Source organism: Astyanax mexicanus, chromosome 3, assembly GCF_023375975.1.
Source record: "Astyanax mexicanus isolate ESR-SI-001 chromosome 3, AstMex3_surface, whole genome shotgun sequence".
Taxonomy (NCBI): domain Eukaryota; kingdom Metazoa; phylum Chordata; class Actinopteri; order Characiformes; family Acestrorhamphidae; genus Astyanax; species Astyanax mexicanus.
In genome coordinates this window covers 40,356,041-40,382,956 of record NC_064410.1, presented here as the reverse complement: position 1 = coordinate 40,382,956, position 26,916 = coordinate 40,356,041, and the positions used below count along the sequence as shown (strand labels likewise).

Sequence of the window (26,916 nt, the reverse complement as noted above, 5' to 3'; positions counted from 1 at the left end):
ATTGAAAATTATTGAATATTATTATCACTGAAATCCCCTGAAATATTATGATATTATTTTAGGCCATACAGCTCGCCCCTAATACTGGTACTTACCTTATGAGACCAATAAATGTCTGGTTATAGCTGAAGTTCTGCAGGTCTGTACTAACAGGACTCTGTACTAACACTGTCCATTCAGAGGTCCTTATATATATTTTTTCAATTAAACTGTTTAATAACATCAGTGTGTGTAAGTGTAGGTGACACAATGGCAAGATTAGCAACATTACTTCACACGTCCTTCGTTCCACACAGTTAAACTAGTAATTGACAGATGCAAAATCTGCATGCTCATGCTTGTATCTGCTCTTACACTGTTTATACTAAAAAACTATTTGAAAATGTTGTAGTAATTTGCAGAATGTTATATGTAACTTATTTTGAATTAAATTTGTTTATTTTAACTTGCTTGATATGTGCAATTATATATTATCTGTAAAGGTAATCCTAGAAGAAATGAGTTAGTCCTAATGTGCTGTATTTGTATAGAACAGATTTAAGAGATTCAGTATGTTGTCAAAGCTAGTGTGTGAGCTTCTCACAAGACCTTGATATACCTGTTGATATATCTGTTAACTGACTGTATTAAATAACTTGGCTGAATATCAGACACATTTTAATGAACTGACTTTTTCTATATGTCTCACATTTAAATATAATCCCATTACATATAAATATATTTTGGAATTAAAATTATGAAGAATAACGTTAATAAATGATGTGCAATTGCATAATTATGTTGTCAGAAATATTAAACCAAACAACTAAAGGGTATATGGTTTAGTTCTAAAAATACACAGATAAATGCATTACTAATGTTAAAATATGTTTTAGAATGAATAATTGTCAGTTTGGGATGTTTAACAAAAAGTCTCGGAACACTTCTAGGATTGTTGTAAAAAAGGAATAAATTTGGCATATTCAGCTGACATAATATGTGCTCTGGTAGTATTTTGTGATGTACACAACAGCATCCTAACAAAATTTTACATCAGATTTGTAATGTGTTTTTTCTTTTGCTCTAATAATGATGAATCCCATTATTCCCATAAATCAGAAAACTCCATATATATTTCTGAATATCATAATCTTTCTAAAATCTGTGTAAAACATTTTAGAATTCAAAGTGTCTGTGTTGCAGAAAACTATATTTGCCCATATAATCAAAAAATAAATAAAATCCTAATAATTGCAAAATATACACAATTCTTTCATAACCTTTCATCACCATAGATTCAACACAGAATGAGGAACTGTGAAAGGGTCTATTTGGACTTCTATGTCCTGTACTATTGTTCACAACCTGGACATCTGTCTGTTAAACATTATTATTAGGCTATTAGTGTTATCAGGCTACTAACTGCATTTTTTAAAAACAAAGTTACCGTCAGGTACAAAACAGCATTGCATTGTGAATACAAAATTAGGGTCCAGGAACAAATAAAACACTGGGTGTACAGGCAAGAAAAAAATGTATCAGGGCCCTTGCAGGGCTATTACAGTATTTAATGTATTTAGTAGTTTTAAGTGCTGTACTTAAAAATATAAAAATAATCTTGTTTGTCTTAAGTGTTCACATTTTGTAAAATATTTATGAACAGATACTGTTTTATAAAAATGTATTTGCTGTGTAATTACTGCTTGATATAAAGATGGATACGAGTAGGGAAATACTGTAATAACTGTGAAAAAAACTCACCCAGCTCTTGAATAAGTTCAGGCTCAGTCATTCTCAGAATTAGATGGAAGGACACTCTGTGTTGGGAAGGTTCTCTTTCCAGAGCCTCAAACAGCAGCCTCATCGCTTCTTGCTCAGTAGGAGCTGTTTCAACTTGACGAGCTGCTCTGTCATGGATCAGGTTTTGGGACAAGACCGCCTCTATGATGTCACTGACTCGTGTTGCTCGTACAATGATCTGCTCCTTGAATTCGGCGAGGAAGTCCCCAACTAATGGGTACACACATTCAGTTAAAGCAAGTACATTACACTGAAACAGCAAATTAAAACAGCATTTATATTATTTTCAACAGTAATTAATAATAATAAATACAAAAAAAATCATTGTTCACAAAGGCTGCAATGTGTATGTTCTAATATTATATATTGTTAGATCAAAGTTTACCGTAATCTCTAGATGCTTTGGACATGCTTTTGGCTGCTTTGGACAGATTGCCTGGTTGATCAGATGTCCCTTTAATGCTTGATCTGGTATTGCACACTAGGGAGAAATATTATTGCCCTTTATGATTTTTTTAAGCTGACAATTTAATCACTAGAAACATTGCAAAAATTAAAATATATGCATGTAACAGTTTTTTAAAATAATAATGTTTAGTTTAAATGTCATTTCTAAAACATGAGACATAGCATTTGTTATATAATCCGAGACATTTTTGTAGAATTAATTTGTAGCATTTTTACAAAATTTGATAAGACTCTTGTGCATTAGTTCCAAATACAAGAAAAACTATTAGATAGTGACTAATTATTTAAAACCATATAACATTTTAACCTGTGCATGTCTATAATTTAGGGAAAAAAGTTATTAAACCAACCATTTATATACAACAACTAAATGTCCCTGAACTTATGTATTGTTATATATTTGCTATAGTTGTTATATACATTCTTATTTCATGGACATCAATGTGTAATGAAACAGAATGCTGTTTTGTTCTTATGTTCTGTTTACACAATTAGCGAATTTTATTTTGTTGCTCAATTAATTAGTTGCAAAATAACAAACTAATCTTTAGGTAGACATATACAGGCTTTATATTTACTGAATAATATTGTAAAAAAAAAAAAAAAAAAAAACTTACCTTACGAAGCCTGCCTTTTTGGTTAATCAGACTGAATTAACTCTGCAAAGTGTAGTGGTCTGGTGGTTTAGCCATGGTGGTAACCAAACAAGTGACACTACTTTGTCAAAAACAGCTTATCTTGTTTTTCTGTACTCTTGGTGATCGCTTCATTTGGTGCCGAAACATTTGCGAGTTCTGCCTTACCATTCCTCTGATTGGCTGCGAGGGGTAAAGGGTGTGCTTTTATGCCAGTCTGTTTTTCTCTGATAAGGTGGGCTTCCCTGACTTGGGACAAAGCCAAGATACACTCCTACACTCATGATAACGTCCACACCCCTGTGTGTATTACACTTAAAACTCTTTTCTGCATGTTTTAACATTGACTTTTAACTTCTGAATAACTGTCAAAGGAAAGTAAGAATAACTAGGACTGGCTGATTTTGAGTCTTCATCTAATTTTTTAGAACACAATGGCGCAGACGAATCTTAGATAATATGCAGATGTCTCCAAAGTTAATAATAATTCACAATTAATTAAGAAAACCTGTCCCCCCATACAGCATGTTTTAGACACTATTTAATTCCTATCACCTGTCAGGAAACAACTGAAAATATTTATTATTTTGCTGTAGCAGAGATCATGCCAGTGTTAAAATATTTTGCCATATTTAATCAAAACTGTTAATATTTGGCTAACGGTATGACAATACATTTTTTACCAAGTTAAATAACTGTAGAAAGTGTTTTTTTTTATTATTTCTGTTATCGTTTGTGTTATTCTTTAGTTCAGTAAGTTTTTACATCTGTTCTAATAGAGAAGCAAAATGAAGATGTTATGTGATTATTATAAAAGTGCAGAGACATAAACAGTCCAGAAGGGGGAGTTATAACACTGTGGAGCACTGCCAGTGCAAAATGTTTGCTTTATTTGTGGGGTTGTTAAAATAATTAAAATATCTACTAATACATTATCAAAATCTAAGAGCCAGCAAAAACTGAATTAGTGAGCAGAATCAAGCTTTTGAAATGCTGTTTCTCCCTATTTATACTGTTTTGCAAAAAGTGAAATTAGAACAAGTAGCACAGAAAATTAATCCTGCAGGCACGTAACAGCATTAGACGTTATCATCATGAGGTAAACTTTTTATCATCTGACCTCATGACCAACATTCAACCTAAAATTAATGACTATTAATATTGGTGGCCAGCTGGGAACTTGTTTCAGGTGATTTAATTAGATATTAATTCAAACGGTAACCGGATAGAAACTGATATTGCAAAAGCAGCGTGTAAGACTGGAGGAGAACATGCCAAGATGCATGAAAACTGGTATTAAAAAAACAGGGTTATTCCTCCAAATATTGATTTCTGAACTCTTAAAACTTTACGAATATGAATTTGTTTTCTTTGCATTGTTTGAGGTCTGAAAGCTCTGCATCTTTTTTGATATTCCAGCCATTTCTCATTTTCTGCAAATAAATGATCTAAATGACAATATTTCTATTTGGAATTCGGAGAAATGTCCGTAGTAAACATAAGTTACCTATAAATAGCAAAATAAAATAAAATTATGCAGAGCTATATTGAGGGTTAAATTAAATTTCGAATTAATTAATTTCGAATTTAATCCGTGTTGGTGACGAGGCTGGAATTAGCTTCGTATTTCCAGTTGCCACACAGATAGCTAACATAACTAGCTAACCAGCTAACGTTAGCATTGCAGCTAGTTTGTTTACACTTTATTAAAAGTACATGAATATATTGAAAAATAAATATATTTTCTTATTAGACTAAATATTTCACTTTTTATTAAACCTAACATTATAACAGCATTGTAAACTAAATTAGTTCAGCTTCGCTGGTTACATGGCCAGCTAGTTAACGTTAGCTAACTAAATAGCTAGTTAGCTTAGCTAGCTGGCTCACTAACCTAACTAGCTAACCTAAAGTCCGTTAGGAAATTTAGCCTAGATTAGACAGGTTAGCAAGTTAGATAACCTAGCTAAAGGTCTAACCACTGTAAAATGTACTACAACCTATTAAGTAAAATTAAGTGAAGTAAACTATATAAGCTATTTATAACTTTCCTCTTAGGTTGCTGCTTAAGCGGTGATAGTAGTCCTGCTGAACACACAAACCAGCAGGCGAGCTCCAGCCGCTCTTTTTCCTCAGGACATTAATCAGGCAGTTGGCGCGTGACCAAATCTCAGATTTTGATTGGCTGAACACATTAATCTGCATTGAAACTGGCCAATACAGAACAGGAGTGATTTGATTATTTAATCAGAAAAAGAAGCACAAATGATTAATTCAGTTTAATTAAAGTAGGATGTTGGAATGTTTTAAACAGCTATAACACATATACCAGAGAATAAGACCTTCAGAATGGCAAAGTGAGCACATTACAGCAAAGATAATTCTAAGTACATTAACAGTCAGATGTTACAATTGTTTACATTGTTAATTTAATGTTGCAGAAATTAAAATATATTTATTTTTTATCTCATTTGGAAATCAGGTCTATTTTACTGTTTTCTCGCTTATCTACTTAGATTTTTATATATTGAACAGGATTAATACCTCTATACAAAACAGTGGAGAGATTTAGGTACCAGTAGGCAATATTTGACAATATTTGTATTTGAAAGTTAGGAGGAATGTTGTCTGTAGTTTAAAGAATAAAGCAACAATATTAATTTTACATAAATATATACCTAAAAATTGCAAAATCAGAGAAAGTGATTTAGAAACTGAAGTGGTCTCTTAATTTTCTCCAGAGCTGTATGTGGCCCCTTGGTAAAAAAAAAAATTGCCCAACCCTGGTCTAGTGCTATCTGGGTGAGGGACGCAGAGGTGTTTGTTTGTTGGTGAGGGCCAGTAGGGGGCTTCCCCACCGCTCGGTGTCGGACCCCGGTTGCGTCACTGGCCCCGCCTCCTGCTGGTGCTGCTGGAGCGGTGCTGGATCTCCGCTGCCCCCCCATTTCCACAGCGGAGCGTGTGTGAGTGTGTGTGTGTGGGGGAGATCGTGTGTTTGTTGTGTTTTTGTTCTGCTCAGTCGGACCCGCTGTAAGGATGGCCTCCGACGGTATGGACGAGCGCTCGCCGCTGCTGCCCGGACAGAACTCGGGCAATGTCACGCCCACAGCGCCGCCGTACCTGCAGGAGGGCAGCGGCAGCCCGAGAGGTAGGAGCGGCGGACGCCGAGCTGCTGAATCATTTTTGGGGCGTAGCGGCCGCAGAGAGTGCCGCCCGCCGCACGGAGCTCCATCCGCCGCGCAACACGATGCGGCCGAGGCCTGGGAGAGCGGAGGGGGGAAGAGGCAGGGCAGGGGAAGAGTAAATACAGGGAGGGAGCGAGGCCTGAGAAAAACGACAGTGCTGCTGTAGATTGGTCTGAGGCTTATTGGAGTGTAGGTTACATTATAATAATAATAATAATAATAATAATAATAATAATAATAATAATAATAATAATGATCTGTATAATAAACACTACCGTAAGATAGCCTGGGTGTAGCTACAGGCTGCAATCTGACACCGAACTGGGGGCCATGTACTGAAGGATAGAGGGTGTTGCAGCACTACAAAAAGCGTCACACTGGAGTTATTGCACATTAAATTGCACTGGTCAGTTCTGTGAAAGGCCCTTTCCAGCGTTTAGTGCTGAAACACAACAGTAAACAGAGGAACTAGCGCACGGATTTATAGGTGGAGTCCATACACAGGGAGTAACAAACCAGGCGAGCTAGCCTAACCTACCTGTGTGCTTTTCCATTCATGAGTCCACCTTGAGTAAGCCGTTTTTTCCTAAAATCAGAAATCTAACTCTTATTTCATTGCTAATATCTCTAATTACCTATAATGTATTACACAGACAGCTATGAAACTAGTGATAAGATCAAGTACACAGACCTATAGCCTAAATCCTCTTAGACTAGACACATTATCATGCAAACATTTCCTTACTCTAATTCTGATTAGTCATATGATACCATTAGTTTACATAGAATTTCTTATCTATAATTATGTTGTTAACATGTAAAAAATCAGATGCAGGTGTCTGTAATTCCTACTAATAAAAAGCTCTACTGTTCAGTACTGTTATTTGTACTAGTCAAAACTCAAATTACATATATCTAAAATGATATTTAGCAAAAAATATGTTAACATACACAAAATGCACATTGCAACTAGTCAAAACTACACAAGAGATTGTTTTTATTATTAGTACTAGCCTGAATTCACTTAGCTACAGATATGAGAAACTTCTGCAGTCTTGCTGTCTTGTATGAATGGTTCCCCACGTTTACACTATTCATGAGTTTCTACACTCAACAAACATGGGTTAGACATTTTCAGTGTCAAAAGTTAGCTTTTGTGATTTGCCCCAGAGCTACAATGTTAATGTAGCTCTGAATTATAAAGGTAGCTTCAGTGCAATACCCCTGTAGTCAACATCATTGTCAGCATTGGGAGCAACTTAAAAGTAGCAGAATGCAATTAGTGTTCACAAACATATGGTGTGATGTTATTAGTGACAACGCCTTTAACCCACCTGTTCAGTGAACAGATACTGTACATATACACTAATAAGCAAATATGCCCAGAACAGTGGGCAGCTATTGCCCTGGCATCAGAGAGCAGAGTGGTCATGGGGACCACAGTTGGGCCTTGCTCAAGAAACCCCAACCATGACAGCTTTGCTAACCTGGGTATGAAAACCTGTTATTTTGTTTATACTCTTTCATAGTTTTCCGGTTAAAGAATGATTTATTTTCTTTTTGCCATTTGAAGGGATATTTTTTGCTTTTTTCATTAAACATGCCATATTTACACAGAATATATAGGTATGTTGTCAATGACAAAGATATGCAGGTTTAGAAATGTTACCTTTGAACATTATGATGTGGCTTTACTTTCTGTCCTGGTATTTCTTACCCCTGGATTACTGCTAATTTAGTTCTTTTTGACCACAGTTTCATTCGCATTCTGTCTTTAATAGGGATTACCTGGGCTCTGGTCACGACAGAACAATGTATAGCACTTTGTTGAGACACAATTAGCGTTGAAATGTTGGCAGAACAGCTGGTTTAAGACCAGTACACTTATTGGTCTGATATATGTGAACTCTGGCTATTACTGACACAGAACTGATTCTTATTGCATTGTAATCTACATTCATTCTCTTAATGCCTCAACATGAAATCGTTGCAACACCAGTAGGCCACAGCTAGTCCAAAAGCCCTCTGGTAAAAGAAAACAGATAAAAACAGGTATGCCCATACATCTATCCTAAATAGAACCATTGCATTTACTGAAGAACCATATTTCCATATAAGGACATAGTGCTTGAAAATGTTGAATTATACTCTTGTGCATGTGCCTACATCATGAATCCTGTGTTGTTGTTTTTTGGATTATTTATCTCTCTTAATTCCTTAAAATTGAATATGTTGTTTTGTTACGACACCTTTAAAACAGATATACTGTATGTAAAAGGCCTCTGATCTGAATGGCTTTTCTGCATATGAACAATGTTACATATTCTGTAACCGGCAAAACATTGGGCAGCCCTGGCCAAAATGTCTATTACAATGAATAGTTAGAGCCCATGAGCATATCTCTGAAAGACATAAAGTTAATTACTATGCGTTTCTTTCATATTTTAGGGAAAATTTGGATCTTGTATAGTAAAAAAAACGAACCAAAAAATTGGGGGCCAAAGCAAATAATAATGCTTTTAGGTCAGAGGTCTGTGGGGGGCCATAGCATAACCTAGAGTTTTTACCTGTTAAGATCATTGTAAGTTCATTATGGATTTTGAGGTGTGTTTATGGTCATTTTCAGCATTATTCAGTTCATTATCCAACCTTATTGACCCACTCCTGCTCTTCACAATTGGAGAGTTGTTCTTTTCAAAGATTTTCCCCCACATTTGTTTCCCAAATATTTCACCTTTCGTAGTGAGGAAGCGGGAAAGATTATCTTTTGATGACTCTTCCATGAAGGTAATATATGTGTCACTGCACAGTAGAGCAATGACCTCAGAGTCTGCAAGTTCTTCTAAAGTTGTTTTGCCGTTAAACAGGCGTTAATTTGCCTATCTAAAAAAATCTACATGCATATTTTCTTGGTCTTCCAGATTTCAACTTGACCTTTACTGTTCTAATGTCTTCTGCAGTTACATAAAACTTATTTTTTTATTTGTATTGCCTCCTGCTTTGTGGGAATCAGTTATTTCAGTGTTATAGGCAGCTGGTTGGAGGGCCCATAGCTTCTGATTGTTGGGTGGATGAGTGCTTGAACTTTTTGTGTATATAGAAGCTCAACCTAATTTAAGGATTCTTTCTTAGACTTCTGTGTCATGAATGTGTCCATAGAATGATTAGAATGAAATCCCTAGCTTTAATTAAACTATTTAAGGTCTGTAATGCATGTGCATAAAACACTACTACTTTGCCAGTGAGTCAGCATGCAGATGAGAGATTTATTCAGGTATTTTTTTATGATACTGATACAATTACCATGTACACTTCAAAGACCAACAAACAAACTTGAGAATCAACAGTGGTCAGCTAAATATTAGTCTGCAATACACTAAATTATTATATACTATATTAAATAAATATCACAGATAAACATGTGGTAAAGGCTGGCAAAGCAAACAACTGACAACCTCATTCAGCACCATCATCATAAGAACAGTTGTGCATAAGGTAAAAACAATATGCAACCGTGAAAATAAATCCAAGCTAGGATAATTGATGGTTAGTTTGAATGAGCCTAAAAAAGAATAACCTCACCTTACCTGACCAACTCATGTCTGCACCAGTCTTTAATGCTCAACTATCCTTTATGCTTGCACTTTATAGAGATTCTAGATTATCAATCAAGCTAGAAATGTTCTTGTACAGTTTCTTTTTTATTGTGAAGTTCTGAACATGGCATAAGAATCGACTGAACAAACATAAGACAACTGAATAGTATTCCAGTCTAATATGTATTCTGCCTATTCTCCTGATTTATTTGCTTTCTAATACTGTTGACAATAGAAGTATCTTGCAAAACTTTTTTATGGTTCTTCGATTTGGAATTGTGGAGGAACCCCAGTAAGCCCAGTAGATCTGAGAAACCTTTAGTAAAAGGTTTTTAAAAGAAAATGTTTCCTGAAGATTCCTTAAAGCACCATAAAAAAATCCACTACAGATTCAAATTAAAGAAACTTCAAACACAGTGACCTATACACACCAATTATCAAAAGCCTTCAAGTATATTTGATTAGTACCATAAGTGCTCTTGGAAACCACATCTCATTCTCACACTCATCATTTAATACAAAATCCAAATGATCTAATGTTGTAACAATTTTATTTTCAAGGAGGAATGATTAAAAAAAATAAATAAATGTGTGCACAGTGTATATAGAATTACAGCTGCTGGCACCACTAGATCTGAATGTATTTTTATAAATCAATATTTACGTTAGTGTTTAACACAGTATATCATGGTAACTTGGTTAACATGCAGGCCTTCCCATGTTTATCCAGCGATTTAGAAATTCACAGAGAGATGAATGTCTTCTGACTGATAGTTACATCGACAGAAAGGCCTCTGTGCCAGAAAGAGGTCATGAGGCAGGGAGTCAGATGTTTCAGCTGCAGGGATCCACTTCCTTCCTCATTAGCATAGCGGCTCCACGTGGATATAAAATCCTCTTCCTTTTTCTTCACTGTGTTTTACAATGATGATACAAGAGACATCTAGATGTTTACATCACTATTGGTTACAACACCAATTTGCAGCAATCACATTTTGATGCAACACTATGGCACATTTTCATGGATAATTGTGATTCAACAATGAAATATATTTTGAGTCCGGGCTTAGTATTAATCTGGACCTATGACCTGTATAAACTCCAATACAAGACTTTGGTTGGCGATAGATTTCAGTTACAAAATATATGCAACTCATTCCTAAATGTATTACCATTTAATATTACTTATTTTATGTTGTGTGAATGGGTCATGATGAAAGGACCAATAGGTACAGTCCAAAATAGGACTTTACTAAGATCCTGTAACCTAAACGTAACATTCAAATAAAAAAAACATATACTTTTTTGTAGATACAAGTAAGGCTGGACAATATGGCAGAAATATCATGTTTCCGTAATACATGGTAATAATCATATTTTTTTACACCTACATGAAATAATAATTCGATTTTTAAATATGTTTTTTTTATAATATTCTTATTGTGATATCATAACTGTACCATGATACTACTATACTAATTACAATCATTTTAAAGAAATGTGTGGGTTGTCAATGTTACTGTGTACACAATATGCTCAGAAACGCTTATTGTATATTGTCATACTGCCCACCTTTAGGTACAAGCTATTGTTAGAACAGAGAAAATAAATTGACTACTGTCCAGTATAATGTGTGCACAGCATGTACCACTAAACCCACCTGGAATCTGTGTAAAAGTTAAATTATTCCCATGCTAAGCTGACCTCAATCAGGGTATTAGTAAATATATAATGATCCTATGTCTAGACATCTCCCATCACAACTTGGCACAAAATAAACTTCTTAGCCTTGCCTGCAATGCAGGATTTAGCAGCTGATTTTGTATAATATAGCATTTCATTATTTACTACAATAATACCTCACACAATATGCTCCTTTATTATAAACAACAAAGTAGTGACGCTGGCGATTGATTTTCTATAAAGCGTATAAAGAGTTTAGCCTTATTTCCTCTGTTGGCCCTTTTAAACTTCTTGATCGTTACTAGCCTCAATACTTCCTTGGCTTTATCACTCTTTGTAAACAACAAAATCAAAAAACAAATGTTGACACTTGGTGACCTGTACAAAGTATCAGCACCTGTAGCGAGTAAATGTTTATCTTTGATATTGATTCGGGTGATTTCAGAGAGTATATGATTTTGTAGGTTTTATTTGCACATACAGCTCTGGAAAAAATTAAGGGATCACTTTAATTTCTGAATCAGTTTCTCTGATTTTGGCATTTATAGGTATATGTTTGAGTAAAATTAACATTGTTGTTTTATTCTATAAACTACAGACAACATTTCTCCCAAATTTCCAATAAAAAATGGACATTTAGAGCATTTATTTGCAGAAAATGCTCTAAATGCAATCAATATTTGGTGGAATAACCCTGGTTTTTCATGTATCTTGGCATGTTCTCCTCCACCAGTCTTACACACTGCTTTTGGATAAATTTATGCCACTCCTGGTGCAAAAATTCAAGCAGTTCAGCTTGGTTTGATGGCTTGTGATCATCTATCTTCCTCTTGATTATATTCAAGAGGTTTTCAATTTGGTAAAATCAAAGAAACTTAAAAAAGAAACATTTTACAAGGTCTCTTATTGTTTTAGAGCTGTATTTTTAATGTTTGAAGATGAGGGATGAATATTGTAAATGTAGCTGTGCTTTACTGTGTCATAAGTGACCAACAAACTCATGTGTCGGATGTTCGTGTGCTTCAATTTCCTCAGCTGAGCTGCCTCCTCCCTACACAGCCATTGCCAGTCCAGATGCTGGAGGGGTTCCGGTCATCAACTGCCGAGTGTGCCAGTCTCTTATAAACCTGGATGGCAAGCTCCATCAGCATGTGGTGAAGTGCACTGTCTGCAACGAGGCCACGGTAAGAAAGCCTCTTATGATCTACCACTAATGCTTAGTCATCCACAACATCACTCCTACATTGCTTTCTCTTTCTGCCACTCTCTTGCTTTACGATAATGAACTCCCTCTGGGTTCTTGTATACGGTATCTCTTTTCCTCTCTGTCTCTTTCATTCTCTCTCTCATATTCTCTCTCTCATATTCTCTCTCTCTCTCATATTCTCTCTCTCTCTCTCTCTCTCTCTCTCTCTGGGTCACTGTGCTTTGAGCTACATGCATCTTTCTAGACTTGTAGCAAAAAGGGTCTATATTTTGCTGGTGCTCAAGTGTATATGGAACTTTTAAAAGAGCCATCAGGACCAGGCAACAAGCCATTTTAACATTAAAAAGTCTGTTTAAGGGTGTTTTCACATCTGCATTTTTCATGCTTCATTTGTGAAGGTTTGAATACAGTAATCACACCCTGATGTAGACCATAAAAATGGCACTGAGACCTTTCAAAGCAGATGACCTTGGTTGTTTGTGGTGGGAATGTGATTCAACCTCAACTATCAGGTGTACATCACAAGTTTAGCTAAAAAGCTTCTGTATCCATACTTTCCCTGGTTAGATAATTACTACACCTGTGAACAAATGCCATCTCTGCTGTAGCTTCATGTTAAACTGTGCAGAAAAAAAATTGCACTGAACATAGGACCTCCTTCCCTTATTTCATTTTTTAGTTACCACCCCAGACAGATTTGACCAATGAGCAGAAAATAAGGAACCTATGTACTTTAGACATTTTTGACTGATTTAGCCCAAGGCAAGCTTTAGCTGCAAAAATGCATTGAGTTGTATTGTCTTTATTGCATTTTTATGCTGTGGTCATAGGCACAAGGCTGCATGCCATTATCACTGTTTATTGAAAGATTTTGAGTTAAAGGGGACAAGAAAATAGGATCTGTTTGGTTATAAAAACTCAGTTAAAATAGTTCTGCCACTGCTCTGTTTGTAGCTACGCTGTTTGGCTTGTAAGACCTACATCGTTTCTAGGTTAACTGTATACGGTCGAGTAATACATGGAGAGCTTTGATTACAGTGCATTACCGGCTGATAATGGCACTCATAGAACACCTGTTAGCCAATCACATTGCAGGGTCGGAACTAACTGTGGTATAATTCGTTTTATCTCAGTCGAACTAGATATTATTATAGCGGTTGTCTCCAATTGTCCTTATGGAGAGCTGCTGTCCTACAGAAGGATTTTAACCTCCTATCTATCACAAAATATTGAGTCAATCAGGAACTTCCAAAGGCAGTAGTTAGTTAGTTGGTTAGTTCGTTGGTTGGTTCGTTGATTGGCTGGCTGGCTGGCTGATTGGTTGGTTGGTTGGTTGGCTGGCTGGCTGGCTGGCTGGCTGGCTGGTTGGTTGGTTAGTTGGTTGGTTAGTTGGTTGGTTTGCAGTATGTTGTTTTCCATAAGGAGGGATGGAGACCATTGCCGAGTATTGTATAGAACGTGAAGCCCTTGGTACCATTATAAGTTTCCATGTGCCAAATTCAATCTCAGTGGCTCTCCCCACTGTTTCCACTGCCACAGTAGGGCTTTTGTTCAGGAATCAAACAATATGTAATTTTGTGCAGAGCACTGTACATTGCTGTACACTAATTTGGTGATTCATCATATCATACACAATATGGATTTTTTTTTTGTTGCTCTTTATGTGAATAAGCTTACTCAGCACAACTTGCCATTTTCCTTTGTCACTAAGCAACACACCAGCCAATCAGCAGGTCTGCTTAGTCATGTAGACTTGGGAGTGCATCCAAGTGCACTGGGATGCTTAACAGAGCTTCATGGCTGAGTTGAGAAAGATGTGGTGGTGGCAGGTTTCTCACTGTTTGGAGGAAGGTGTGTGTAATTCTTCATGGTTCCAGTTTTGGGTCTCTGCTATGTGGTTGGGAGAATCCTATGGAAGAAAAAAATGGCAATAATGCTTGTTTGTGGCAAGCAAGAGAAAATAAAGAGTTTAGCATGTTTCTCCATTATACTTTGTATGTCTCTGTTTATAATATAAATATGGTTAGGTACCATTTAAACATCTCTGCTTATTTCTAATGAGATTATTGTTTGTTTTTGGGTGTAACTGAACATGATTAATGTAAAGTAATGCTCAGCTTATTTCTCTTTGTGTTCCTTCTGATTTTGAAAAGTATAAGTCAAAAGAATTAAGAGCCTGTATCTAAGGCTTTGTCTGCTGTTGCTTAGTTAAGTCTCAGCTTAGCTAGATTAAATATTCAGTCAGATCCATGTTGAACTGAAGTCATTATGGGATATTTGAACATTACGGTGTTCTGACTGAAATGAGAGAGATTTCTGTGTTTAATAAAGCTTCTGAGCTATGACCCAGCACAGTATCCACTAATTAGCTTTTGCTGAGGCTATAATACAGTATCTGGATATTTGATATAATGATGGAATTATTATATGGTGCTGCTGGTGCATTGTGCTTACAGAACATATTTCTGTGGAATAGAAAGGGTTTACTGTCCAATACGGTAAACTGGTTGATCTTGTTGTTGAAAGTGTCTGGGGAAAGGCTCTTAGTGAGATTTTAGGCTTAGACTTGCGAAATAAAATTCCAAAAGATGAGAGGAATAGTCTTATATTTTGCAATACATGAATGTGTATTGTGACAAATCAGTAGGAGCAATGCATTGTTTATTATTGGCCAAATCTTTTGTTCAGGACTTTTTATTTTAGACTTTTCTTGATTTCAGCAATTGGTCATGCTAAATTTATTAGTCTCAAATTTGGACTGAAACTTTATTGTATATTTGTGTAGTTTTTAATGCAAATTGTCACTAGTATGCTCTTACTCATTCTCAGGCAACTTAGTAATTTGTAATTTGTTTGTACAGAGTCATACATTTTTCTCACCAAAAAATCAGATCCCCCCCCCCCCCACTGAAAATCACAGTTTGACAAAGAAATGACAAACAAATGGTTCTAAACTAGGCTTACCTAAAAAAAAAACATTATACGTTATACGGCACCTCCCACAGACCAACGCGTGCATATTTTCTAAACATTCCATTTAGTGAAGTTCTAGCACTTTCGACATAAAGACCTGGTGGGATAAAGCATATATTTAGTTAGAAATAAAATCCATTTCTAAAATACTATTTCTAAAAGCGAAGAGCGATGACGCAGCCAAGTTATAGTTTTTATAAAGAAAATAACGTCCACTTTTGAAAGTGAAAAGGTGGTCGTAAACTCAGTCCTATGCAATATTTCTATCACAGAATGTTGCAAAATTCAAATACATCTCACACAAAACTGTTTTATTGAGCTTTGTCTGCTTTGCGCATCCTGATCCCAGACATCAGATGAGTTTTATTGTAGGTGCATGATCCAACTCGTGTGAGCATTTTCTTCTCGGAATGATGCAGATTTATCCAGCTATATTACATAACTGATGAACCAGTGTGTTTTTATTGTAATATAAGACAGTTGTCCAGTCTCAATATGTAACACAACAGAAGATCTGCGATTTCCTTCAGAATCATCTTCCACATTGTACAGCTGTATTAATCCATTAGTACATATTCTGTCTTTCTGTTTTTTAGCCTATCAAAAACCCACCAACAGGAAAGAAGTATGTTAGATGTCCCTGCAACTGCTTGCTAATCTGTAAAGACACATCTCGAAGGATAGGATGTCCTCGGCCCAACTGGTAAGTGTAAGAAAGGCCATACTGACTACAGTACAACTACATCGATTTTCATTAAAGATAAGGGCAGGCCTTTGGGGTCTGGTGGTGACAAACTGTTGGCAGGTAAAATGGAGGCACTCAGCTTTTTAAATTGAAGCTAAATGGATGAAGGAAGGAGGCTGAGATACCATTTTTATTTCTATAATATAATAAACAAAATCTGTGAGTATGAAGAACCTAAAAACTGCTAAAGTACAATTACATAAAACCTTTAAAGATGTTTATAAATGTGTTCAGTACTTGTTTTTTAACACTGAATTAAGACAGGGCAGAATAGCATCTTACAGATTATAGTGCAGTAAAAGACGTCTGAATTTGACATTATTGCTTTTATTGATCCCCAGCAGACGCATCATCAACCTGAGTCCGGTGATGGTTATCCCGGAGGAGCAGCCTGCACAACCAGCCCTTCCTGTTCAGCCCGAGGGCATGCGTGTGGTGTGCGGCCACTGCGGTAACACGTTCCTTGTACGTACATGTGGCCATATTTTTCTGGCTATTTATTCTATTTCAAGCAAATGAATTAATTTTTAAATAAAGCATTCCATGCAAAACATCAACAGAAATGTTTAATAGATTAAGAGTTCATTTAAATTGTAGTTATTTCTGTTTTAGTAATATGTGATAATGTGACTGCACAATGGTGAACAATTTCTCAAAACTTAAAATGCTATTTTGTCAGTTTTTTCACAAATTCCTTAAAATTATTCTGTAGGTTTTATGCATTTGAGCCCTCTTCAAAGGATGATATTCGCATGTCTATAAAGTGTCTAGTCACATGACCTAATTTATTGCAAGCTTGTCTACCAATATAAGCTCAGAGGGAATGTTGGCCAAGCTCCTTTACAGTGGGAAGTCACACAGTAAATGATGGGTTTTGCATGGAATGCACTGTTTATGCTGCTAAATGTAGCAGAATACTAGAATCCCTTATTGGAGTAGATATTGTTCTCAATGCTCCTGTTATGCCTGTGGCCTCTAGGGCAGCGATGCTGCGTCCCAGTCTGCCTCTGGCCTGCGTATTGATGGTGCCTCTGCTCCCTTCAAGGTCCTAATGCTCAGTGCTCCACCAGTTTCTCATGAAAAGACTGAATAACATCCCAATTATTGATTACATAAAAAATTACCAATAACTGAAATCAGCATACCACTCAACTGTCCTACAAAGGCAAAGTGCAGAAACTGCATTTCAATTACAGCCCAATTAGGGCTGATATTGATACAAGTTTAAGGGGCTAAATATCTAGATAATTAATAATATCAGCTAATATAATCATGTACTTTCAATGTTACTCCAAAAATATCAAATTAAAATGGATATTCTTAAATCTACAGTACATAAACAAATAAATCTTAAAAAATAAATCATTATTCATTTGGGAAGTGAAAATTCATAGAACTTTTCAACAAATGTTATCATGAAGCAGCTTAACAGAGACCCTAGTCCAAGCCTCTTTTTTTATCAATTTGTTTATTGGGGTTTTGCAAAAAAGAACAGAAAAAATATGTTTACAAGAATACCAGCTGTAACAGTATAATGTGACCCGAATCAGAATAAACTTTAAAAAAAGTAAAGTAAAAAGGTCCAAGCCTCTTTTAAAATCAGCTGATATTATTGATCAAGCATCATATGAGTCAGATATTCCTTCTTGTACAGATTTCAGTCAAATTAAAATGCATCTGTTTTTATTGCTCACATTCCGTCACATACAGTATCTGCAGTTACTGCGTTTTGCCTTTGAAATATATTAAATCAATTAATTCCCCCCTTATTAAAATGACGAATGACTCATAGAGGCTACCATCCTAGACCCTGATCCTGATGAATCAGAGGTAGTCTTTTCTAACTGATTTTAGCAAACTGGACTGATGCCAAATTAATAGTCCAGTTAACACAAGAGTAGATTTAAAGTGAAAATCATTTGTTTAACTTTTGTTTGCTTTTTAAAACTCTTTGTTTCTTTGTTCTACCAACAGTGGATGGAGCTCCGATTTAATACACTGGCCAAGTGCCCACACTGCAAAAAAATGTAAGTTATGTTTAATATATATTACATTATCTTTATACATATATTGTTGTATTATTTAATGTCAGACAGCTAGAAAAATGACTAGCTAGGGGTGTTTTCTGTATGCATAACAAAACACTCTGAACCAGAGCTGATTGAAATGTACATCATTTACACACAGAGACACTGTAATTACATCAATGTATTGTGTAAACAGAGAAAAATAATGATAAGTAATTTTTTATGCTGATATAATGTAGGATGCTTACAATGACACGGGGTAGAAGTAATTTGTAATTAATTTAGGTGAAACCAATAATGAATACATTTCTGTTAGATTCTCTGTAGAACTTGTGTATTTCTATTACTGAGATATGAAATAAAAATCCAAACAAAAGCTAGCCAGGTTCAGGTACAGCATTCAAAAATTTTGTTTAGGATTCTAATATACCTTAATTTTTTTATGTACATTTAAAAAAAAAATAGTGCGGACAGTAAATCTTACTATTCACTTTCTCTGAAATTAACTTAAAAATTCTAATATTTATACATATATGGTGTTTGAAACAGCCTCTTTTTTACTAATCAGATTTTTTGTTGGACAACATGATCTGTTTAATACAGCTACTCTCTCCATATGTTACAATTGTCCCCAACTTTGAGCTTAGTTGTTACGTCTGCTCTCAGCAACAAATGTTAACTTATCATTAGTAGCACAGATGTGTTCATTATATGTATGAAAATATATGTAGCACACTATGTCATGGTGTGGTTTGCTCTACACTACACAAACCTATTAAACCTCTAATGAGTGGGATTGCTGTAGTCCACTGAGTTCATACCGGCATCCGATTTGCAAATCTCAGGACATGGCTCATAAATCTAAATGTGTGACGCGCATTACTGGCTCGGGGTCAGGCCTTAGTTCCGCAGGGTATTGCAGAGCGAGAGAGAGAGAGAGAGAGAGAGAGAGAGTGAGAGTAAACAAACTCAGGGTTTTATTTTTTTACTGGGTGATGCCATTAACGTGATGCCACAGACCCAGTGCCTAGCCTGCCAGGGTATCCAGAGTGGAGGGGGGTGCGAGCAGATTCATGCTGATGCAATGTGGTCCCTGCTTTACGCACACCAATGACGCTGCAAGACTGAACCTCCACAGAGATGCCAGATGTTGCACCTGGCATTAATGGGAAGTTAACAGCAAAGTTCTGCATATGGGGAGAGGATGAGAGAGGAGAGGAGAATAGAAAGAGAATTAAGTACCTAAGCCATCAGATTTTTTTTTTCTAATTTCAAAAGAATGCCTCAGAACCCAGTCACATGAGAGGCATGTGAAGGGTCCTACGGAGTCTTAACAGGACCCAGCAGGGGTAGAGGGTGGCCATGTGACTGCTGACGAAATCCTCAGCTGATTACAGGCATTTGTAAAACCGCCAACTGGCATCTTCTTACCCAGCAGGCTGCTAGATCTGGCTCGCAGGCAGTAGTTTAGACTGTTTATATAGTAGATGTACTGTAAGTATGAAGAATGACATACGGTACATGCTGTGTGTCATGAGGGAGTGAAACATTGGCTGTATTTAATGTTAAATAGATTTGGTTTGTGTTTATGGGTGGATAAATGTATAACATGACACTTTTAAGTGGATTTTAGCAGATTAGATTAGTGTTATCTACTGCTTACATAGAAGTAAGAGAGGTCAATAAAACACAAAGAGATGGATTGTATGCACAAATGATAACCAAAAACACTTTGGACATACACTAAAAGTCCAAAAAATGCCAATATGCATGCATGTTATAAATCAGTACTATATAAAAAAAATCTTAAATGCATTTGTCATGCAAACCAAAAGAAAATCACAAAAAAAAACACCGGTTAAATGTGTGGGAAGCAGTTTAATTACAAAAAAAGTATAACAAAAATTGTGAGATATTGTCTTCAAAACTGTAGGAGGTACATATTGCTCAAAGTGATTTCTTATTTTAAATTATAATGACCACTGACTGGCAAAATAAGAAATGCACATGAGCAATCTATATAGTTTATTTTAAATTTTCAGCTTATCTAATCATCTAAGACAAACTTACACTGCACTGTCTTCTAAATTAATTTCTTCACCTTCCTTAACGTGTGTACAATAGTAAATGTGTCCTCTCTAGAGTTTTTTCAAAATCAGACCCACAGTGTCTTTCTGGGATTCAAATCAGGCTTAGATTAATGAATGAATTAATAGTAATTGTTGGGGGGTGGGGTTTACCAGTCAAGCATTAGCATTGACACTAATGCTAACTTTAGTTTTTGTTCATCTTTGTTATCTGTATTTATATTTATCTATCTATATATATATATATATATATATATATATATATATATATATATATATATATATATATATATATATATATATATAATTTTTTTTTTTTTTGTCTTGTTCTCAGCTCGTCTGTTGGCAGTGCTCTGCCTAGGAGGCGCTGTTGTGCCTACATCACAGTAGGAATGATCTGTATTTTCATCGGAATTGGATTAACAGTGAGTACTGATCCCAATAACAATGCAGCCTTTGTTGTTTGGTCCTTCACACACACACACACACACACACACACACACTAATCCATTCTACTGCGAGGCACAAGGAGTTGCCATTAAAGGTCCTATATCTACGATTAAGCAAGTAATAATTATCAAGCAGTTAACATTGTTAATTATTGTTATTGCTAATCATTCAGTTATTTGCTCAATGCAGTTGCTGAATTTGTTTGGGAAAGCTAAAGCTCTTTCTTCATTTTTTAATAAAATATTTGTAGTTTTAGAAATGTAAAACATTTGTTGAAACCAGATTTAAGTATGTACAATTTGTACACTATACATATTATGTATGTACAATATACATACACACATAACACACAGACAAAAATATTTGTAAGGCCTTCACATTACTCCTGCAGAATAAAGCCTATATCCATTAGTTTGGGAGTTGGTTCCCTTTTGCTGCTCTAACAGCAGGTTTGGAGTTCTGCAGTTATTGAGTCAGCAGAAGGCTAGCCACTCATCTGCCCTGTAACTCAGTAGCTCTTTACATGGTCTGACACTTAATGGCTGAGTTGCTTTGGTCCCTAAATGCTCCAATCACAGCTGATGGTGGAATATTTTTACAAGTAAGAAATTGTCACCAGCTGTCTTGTTGCAGTGGTGGCATTCTAGTACAGTATCAGGCTGGAATTTAGTGAGCTCTTTAGAACCACGCATTGTTTCACTAATGTTTATAAAGACAAACTGCATGGCTTGGATCTTGAATTTATATACTAGAGATAATGCGATTGGATGAAACACCTGAATTCAATCATTAAGAAACATCTCCCAATTCTTTTGGTCCACCTAGTGTCTGTATGTTTTGTGATACCTATTATTTTTATACATAGTTATATATTGGTATTCTTTGTATTTAAGTTATTGCACATGTTGCTCAGTGCTACTGCTTGCATTTCTGGTAGACATTAACTGCGTTTTGATACTGTGTGTTTCTACTGAGCAATAACAATGAAGTCAAATTATTCAGACCTGTCTGAAGGTTTAATGACCTGTTGAGGATTTCTAGGAAAGCACCACTGCCAGAACAGTGCACAATGTTAGAGTAGACATTGTTTCTAGAGTAGAAACAATGTCAAGAAAAGGGACTTTCAAATAATGAACTGTACAGTGTGTATAGATTAACAGCAAGAGGTAATCATAATCTGAACAGAACTTGCACACAGTCCAAAATAAGCCACTTTGCTCTGACCTATTTACGACTGGATCTCGTGTACACTGAAAATGTGTATGTGTGTCAATATAATAAAGGCTTTCTGAACTACAACATTGGAAAATGGTGCTTTCAGGATTTATAATTTATTGTGTTGTTTCTCTTTTCCCAGGTGGGCACTCAAGATTTTGCTAGCCGTTACCATGCTACCTACGTTTCCTGGGCCTTCGCGTATCTGCTGGGCCTTATCTGTCTGGTACGGGCCTGCTACTGGGGAGCGATTAAAGTCAGCTATCCAGAGAACACCTTCGCGTAGACAGTGTCCATCATTCAACAAGTCCTTTTAGTATTTCATTTTATCCTGATTTTAACAGGTGTACATTTGAATGGTCGTTCGATGTAGAAGAACTAAAATCCAGCCTGGGGTTTTGCCGTGACTAAGAATGTTGAACTTTTAATCTTGATTGGCTCTGATATTTATTGTTTTGCTGAATTAAGCTTGTAAATGGTCGGATGAGGTAGAATATTGAATAAACTGAAATCTGTATTGCTGACGATTAATGAAAAGTTGATCAGATGGAATTTGGTATAAGTTAAGTGTGCTTGGCAGGCCTCAAGGAGTTTGACTGACTGGCCTCAAGTAACTATGACCCCTACTGGATGGAGAGTGTATACATGTTACTGCATTTTGTTACTGACCTGACCAAAAGAGATGAACAATTTGCCCATTGCACTACACCTTTTATGCAATTATATTCTGTTATTTTGCTGCTAGCTGTCACAGCTGTAAAAAGCTGAAAGTTAATGTATTAAGAAAATATCTGCCCACACTCAACAAGGTACTGTGTTGCATTTAAACCTTCAGATGTCTGTAATGTTCCTTACGGTCCTGTGCCAATGTTCTTATTCATGTGTCTCTGGGGTGAGGGGGGAGGTCCCTCAGAGGAAGTTTTATCAGTATTCTCAAATTCATGCCGATTAAGCCGCTGTATCTCACTGTAAGCAATAAAATCTCTAGTTTTGTGGCTTTCAGAGTAAAAAAAAACAGCATGCTCACACACGCGCACACACTGCACCTGTTTATTTGACTCATCAGTCAGCAGTGAGATGTTACATGTACTGAATGGAGAAAATCACACATGCATGATTTTCGTTTGATTATTTTGTACCGCAGAACAGTGTTCGATTTCTCTGCCACTGAAAAGGCAGTGTTGAAGTATTAGACCCTGAATCTAGTGCTGTTCCCTATAAGTAGAATGAACATGCCTCTGCTGCTTGCCTGATTCCGACACATGGTCAGTCCTCGCTAGCGCCACAGTAGTTCCCTAACTTCGACAGGACAAATGGGCACAACTGTAGTTACTAATCTTGTTCTGAATGTGACAAATTAATAAATTCTTTGTACATAGTTTGTTCGGTACAACGAGACTGTAGCTTGAGTTGGAATATGGTTTGGGTCTTTTTAAAACTGATAATTTATCAATAAAATGGAGAGGAAAATTTTATTTTTTGGAGTGTTCTCTGTATGTCTGCATTACTTTACATGATGTGCATATGGTGGAGAAATCTGAGTTTAATATGTTAAAATAAGTAATTAATAATTAATGAATTAACAATTCATAGAGTAGTTAATCCCATGTTTTGGACTTTTCTTTTTAATATTTTAAACCTGAGACTTGTCCAAGGACTCATTATAGTATGGAATACTAACATAGGTCTTCTAACATTATAATTTAAATGACAAAAATAAGATGTGCCTAATCATTAAGTACACGGGCATCATGGAATCCACAGGTAAACAGTGCACATTAAACACAACTACAGTAATGTATTTCATATTTACATAGTTTATATAGTTTTTTAAAATTCTGAACAAGTCATGTTTTAAAGCCAATATAATGTTATTACTAACATAAATTAATGGAATAAAGGCCATGTGTCAATAAACAAGCACAAAGGTCACTGCTAAACAGTTCAGCTCAAGACCAGTTGGAGATAGTCTAATCTGGTGTTTGCTGGTCAAGCTCTTGGAAAGATGGTAATCTAGGGAAAAAAATAACCTATACTGGAAAGCTTACTGGCTAACCAGCTCTTAACCTAATCAGCTCTTAATGTGTGTGGTATTAGATTTGGGTCATGTTGGTTGACCACCACATCCTTCTTGTTGACCAGCACAATATTTTGTTGAAACTAGTTGTTTAGCTTGGTTAGTTGCATCATACTTGAAAACCAGCTAAACCATTAAACTCAAACAAGAATATAGCTTTAACTGGTTAATCAGCTTGACCAGTTTGAGTTGGTAAGACTGGTTTCTTTAGCAGGGGTTTCTAAATTGGAAAGGATTCCTTCTATAAAGACTTCTGCTGAAAAAAAAAGCAGATTGGCAAGCTCAGACTTACCAGATTGACCAGTTTGAGCTGGCCCAGCTGGTTTCTATGCAGGAGTCAGATTTTAATTGGAGTAAAACCTTAATAAAAAAACAACAACAACAGTTCAGTTGCTGCAATAATTATGGAGTTGAGGACACTTGATGTCCACAGGGAGGCAGTGTTGCATCAACCAAGACTAGACACCTTAACTAGTTATTTAAAAATATATATATTTTGGTCTAAAGAGCCATACAGCGCCTGACTCATATTCATAATCAGTTAACGTATTCATTTATATATTAAATATTGTATATATCCTGATGTAGATTTTAGATAGTGGACTTGCCTTTGTATGTATATAATTCCTAAATTTAAAAAACATTGACACCTTCATAACATAACAATTTTTTCAGGAAACACAAACAACTGTTATGACAGTCCTTATATGTTTTTGTAAATATTAGTAATAGTTTAAGAGGATAGTTTATCATAGATTCAAGCAGTACAGCCCACCAAATTTAAGATTATATATATATAACATTTTAACATTTGAAAAGACACAAATAGTAGAGCATTTATAGTTAGCCTAATGGGATTAGCTATTTTGCCAACTAAATGCAGACAAGAAAAACGCAATAAAACTATGTGTAACGACCACTGTTTGGTCAGTAAATGAGTCTCAGACCAGTGCTGCTTTCCACTCTGTTTATTCTGAAACAGATTAAATCAAATAATCCTTCACGTCTTGCAATGAACGGCTGCAGGTATAGCACACATCCATCTCAGAGCTCTCACTCGTCTGAGTGTTCTTTTTTTTTAAAACAGTATTTTAACATAACATGTACGTGATCGTATAGCTTGTTTTTCTCATAAAAACATATTCAAAAATTTACAGAGGAAAGCATTTTTTTTATCTTATAGCACAACAGCATTAGAAAAATTAATTAATTAATAACATATTTAGAAATATTTAAAGAACATCTTTGGAGGGAAAGTCTAGGGAGCAACATACCTGAAACAGATTAAATCAAATAATCCTTCACGTCTTGCAATGAACGGCTGCAGGTATAGCACACTGAGGTTGTAGAAAGTAAAATAAGATAAAAAGGGATTAGCTTAATTCACATTTTACTTTAGAGACATGAGTTATATAATGCGGCCCGCACGTGCGGAGCACATGTCTAGACTAAACTCGATAAAGTTAACATTTCTTATCAAAACTTTATAATAAATAGAGCACTAGATATTTTTATAAAGTTATAGAACAGTGTTTTTAAAGTTTTTAACTAGATAAAGATTAGAAAATATATATTTTAGAGAGAAACTGCAGCAGCTACGAACCATCCATCTCAGAGCTCTCACTCGTCTGATGGAGGTACGGCAGCAGCAGAGGGACACAGCCTGCAGGGACGTCAAAGCAAGAAATGAAAAGCTCCCAAAAATATATTTAACCTTTTTTACAAAAATATAAACTTTCACAAAAAAATGAACTTTTTAGACTTTTTTACCCATTTTTATAATAGTAGAGCAATTTTGGTGAAACTCATTAATTATATTATCTGGTAATTCTAACTCTGTTACACCCTCCCCCACTGAATTTCACCAAAATGAACACACATATTGCTTGGGCACTCAGATACAAAAATCACACACTAAATTTTCATTTTCCTTGGACACAGGTAATTCACAATTCTCCAACTTAAAAGAGTATCCCAACCAGGGATGAAAAGGGAAAGAGAATGGCGCCAATTCTCCACCATTTTCTGCAAGCAGGATGCAGCCGACATCCCACAGTAACCCTGTTCCACAATAAGTTACACTCTATCACTGAGCCAAAACAAAAAAAAAGAAAGAGAAAAAAAAAAAAAAAAAAAAAAAAGGTTGAGCTAACCCAGAATAGTTTGCAATGTTATTAGAACAGAATAAAATAAAAAAACTTTTTTTTTAAGGTGCCTTCTTGACCTTCCTAGAACTGTAAAACATTAGAACTGACTCATTTGAATACTTGAAAAACTGACTTAGCAAACTTATCAATGGCTTTATAACTTTTTCTGTCAGTTACCTGCTTCGACATAGTGTAAATCAAGCGATCAACTGGCTTAACTATGCGACCCACACGTGACCTAACCTCATGTACAGAACTTGAACTAACAGTTTGTGTTGGAGGTTCACTAGTGCGTGCATGTACATGGTTTTCAGATGTGGCTAAATCAGATCTGGTGTCATCACTGAGCTGGTCTACATTTTCTGAGTGAAAAGTCTGTCCTGTGTGTGCCTGACTTGGGACTGGGGACTGTACAGTTTGTGGGGCTTCAACATTTTCAATGCTGCTCACATTATCCTCACTACAAGGCAAACTAGATACCCAGTCTTGAATTCTTGTGCACGTTTCTTCAGAAATGTCTGTTCTGGGCAGACTTTCATCCACGTCAGAGATGTCATGTGACACACTTGATTGGGATTCAGCAAAGGAGGCATCTGACACTGCATCCATGTCCAAGGGAAGAAAATTTGCAAGCATCAGCAA

General features: G+C 35.8%; 2 protein-coding genes across 14 annotated transcripts in view; one reads left to right on the top strand and one right to left on the bottom strand.

Annotated features, from left to right (window-relative positions):
- Window positions 1-4,583, bottom strand: part of si:ch211-250g4.3 (extracellular matrix-binding protein ebh) — a 46,144-nt gene extending 41,561 nt beyond the window's left edge. For 6 of the 12 annotated variants that reach the window (XM_049475311.1, XM_049475310.1, XM_049475314.1 and 3 more), the window contains exons 1-3: window positions 2,865-4,581; window positions 2,165-2,260; window positions 1,741-1,989 (exon numbers count right to left, since the gene is read on the bottom strand). In XM_049475311.1, the coding sequence (XP_049331268.1) occupies window positions 1,741-1,989; window positions 2,165-2,189 (274 nt within the window). In that variant the 5' untranslated portion in view covers window positions 2,190-2,260; window positions 2,865-4,581. Of the gene's footprint in view, window positions 1-1,740; window positions 1,990-2,164; window positions 2,261-2,864 lie in introns of all 12 variants that reach the window. The other 6 variants (XM_049475319.1, XM_049475318.1, XM_049475317.1 and 3 more) reach the window with 3 other exon arrangements.
- Window positions 4,584-5,818: 1,235 nt separating this feature from the next.
- On the top strand, window positions 5,819-23,525 carry pip4p2 (phosphatidylinositol-4,5-bisphosphate 4-phosphatase 2). 2 transcript variants are annotated; one of them, XM_007249380.4, is made up of 8 exons: window positions 5,819-6,030; window positions 12,382-12,530; window positions 16,123-16,229; window positions 16,613-16,736; window positions 17,251-17,316; window positions 18,246-18,298; window positions 20,720-20,810; window positions 22,193-23,525. In XM_007249380.4, exons 1-8 carry the CDS (start codon window positions 5,919-5,921, stop codon window positions 22,334-22,336), a joined length of 846 nt encoding a protein of 281 aa, XP_007249442.1. In that variant the 5' UTR covers window positions 5,819-5,918; the 3' UTR covers window positions 22,337-23,525. The 2 variants fall into 2 exon arrangements, with proteins under 2 accessions (XP_007249442.1, XP_007249443.1); XM_007249381.4 differs by lacking the exon at window positions 17,251-17,316 and having other exon boundaries at window positions 5,821-6,030.
- The last annotated feature ends 3,391 nt before the right edge of the window (window positions 23,526-26,916 follow it).

What these genes read in the sequence shown, in the direction of transcription:
- pip4p2 (XM_007249380.4), top strand. Translation starts at nt 5,919, where the DNA reads ATGGCCTCCGACGGTATGGACGAGCGCTCGCCGCTGCTGCCCGGACAG. An exon ending in CTGTCTGCAACGAGGCCACG is followed by an intron (nt 12,531 to 16,122) that starts GTAAGAAAGCCT and finishes TCTGTTTTTTAG; the next exon opens with CCTATCAAAAACCCACCAAC. An exon ending in GGATGTCCTCGGCCCAACTG is followed by an intron (nt 16,230 to 16,612) that starts GTAAGTGTAAGA and finishes ATTGATCCCCAG; the next exon opens with CAGACGCATCATCAACCTGA.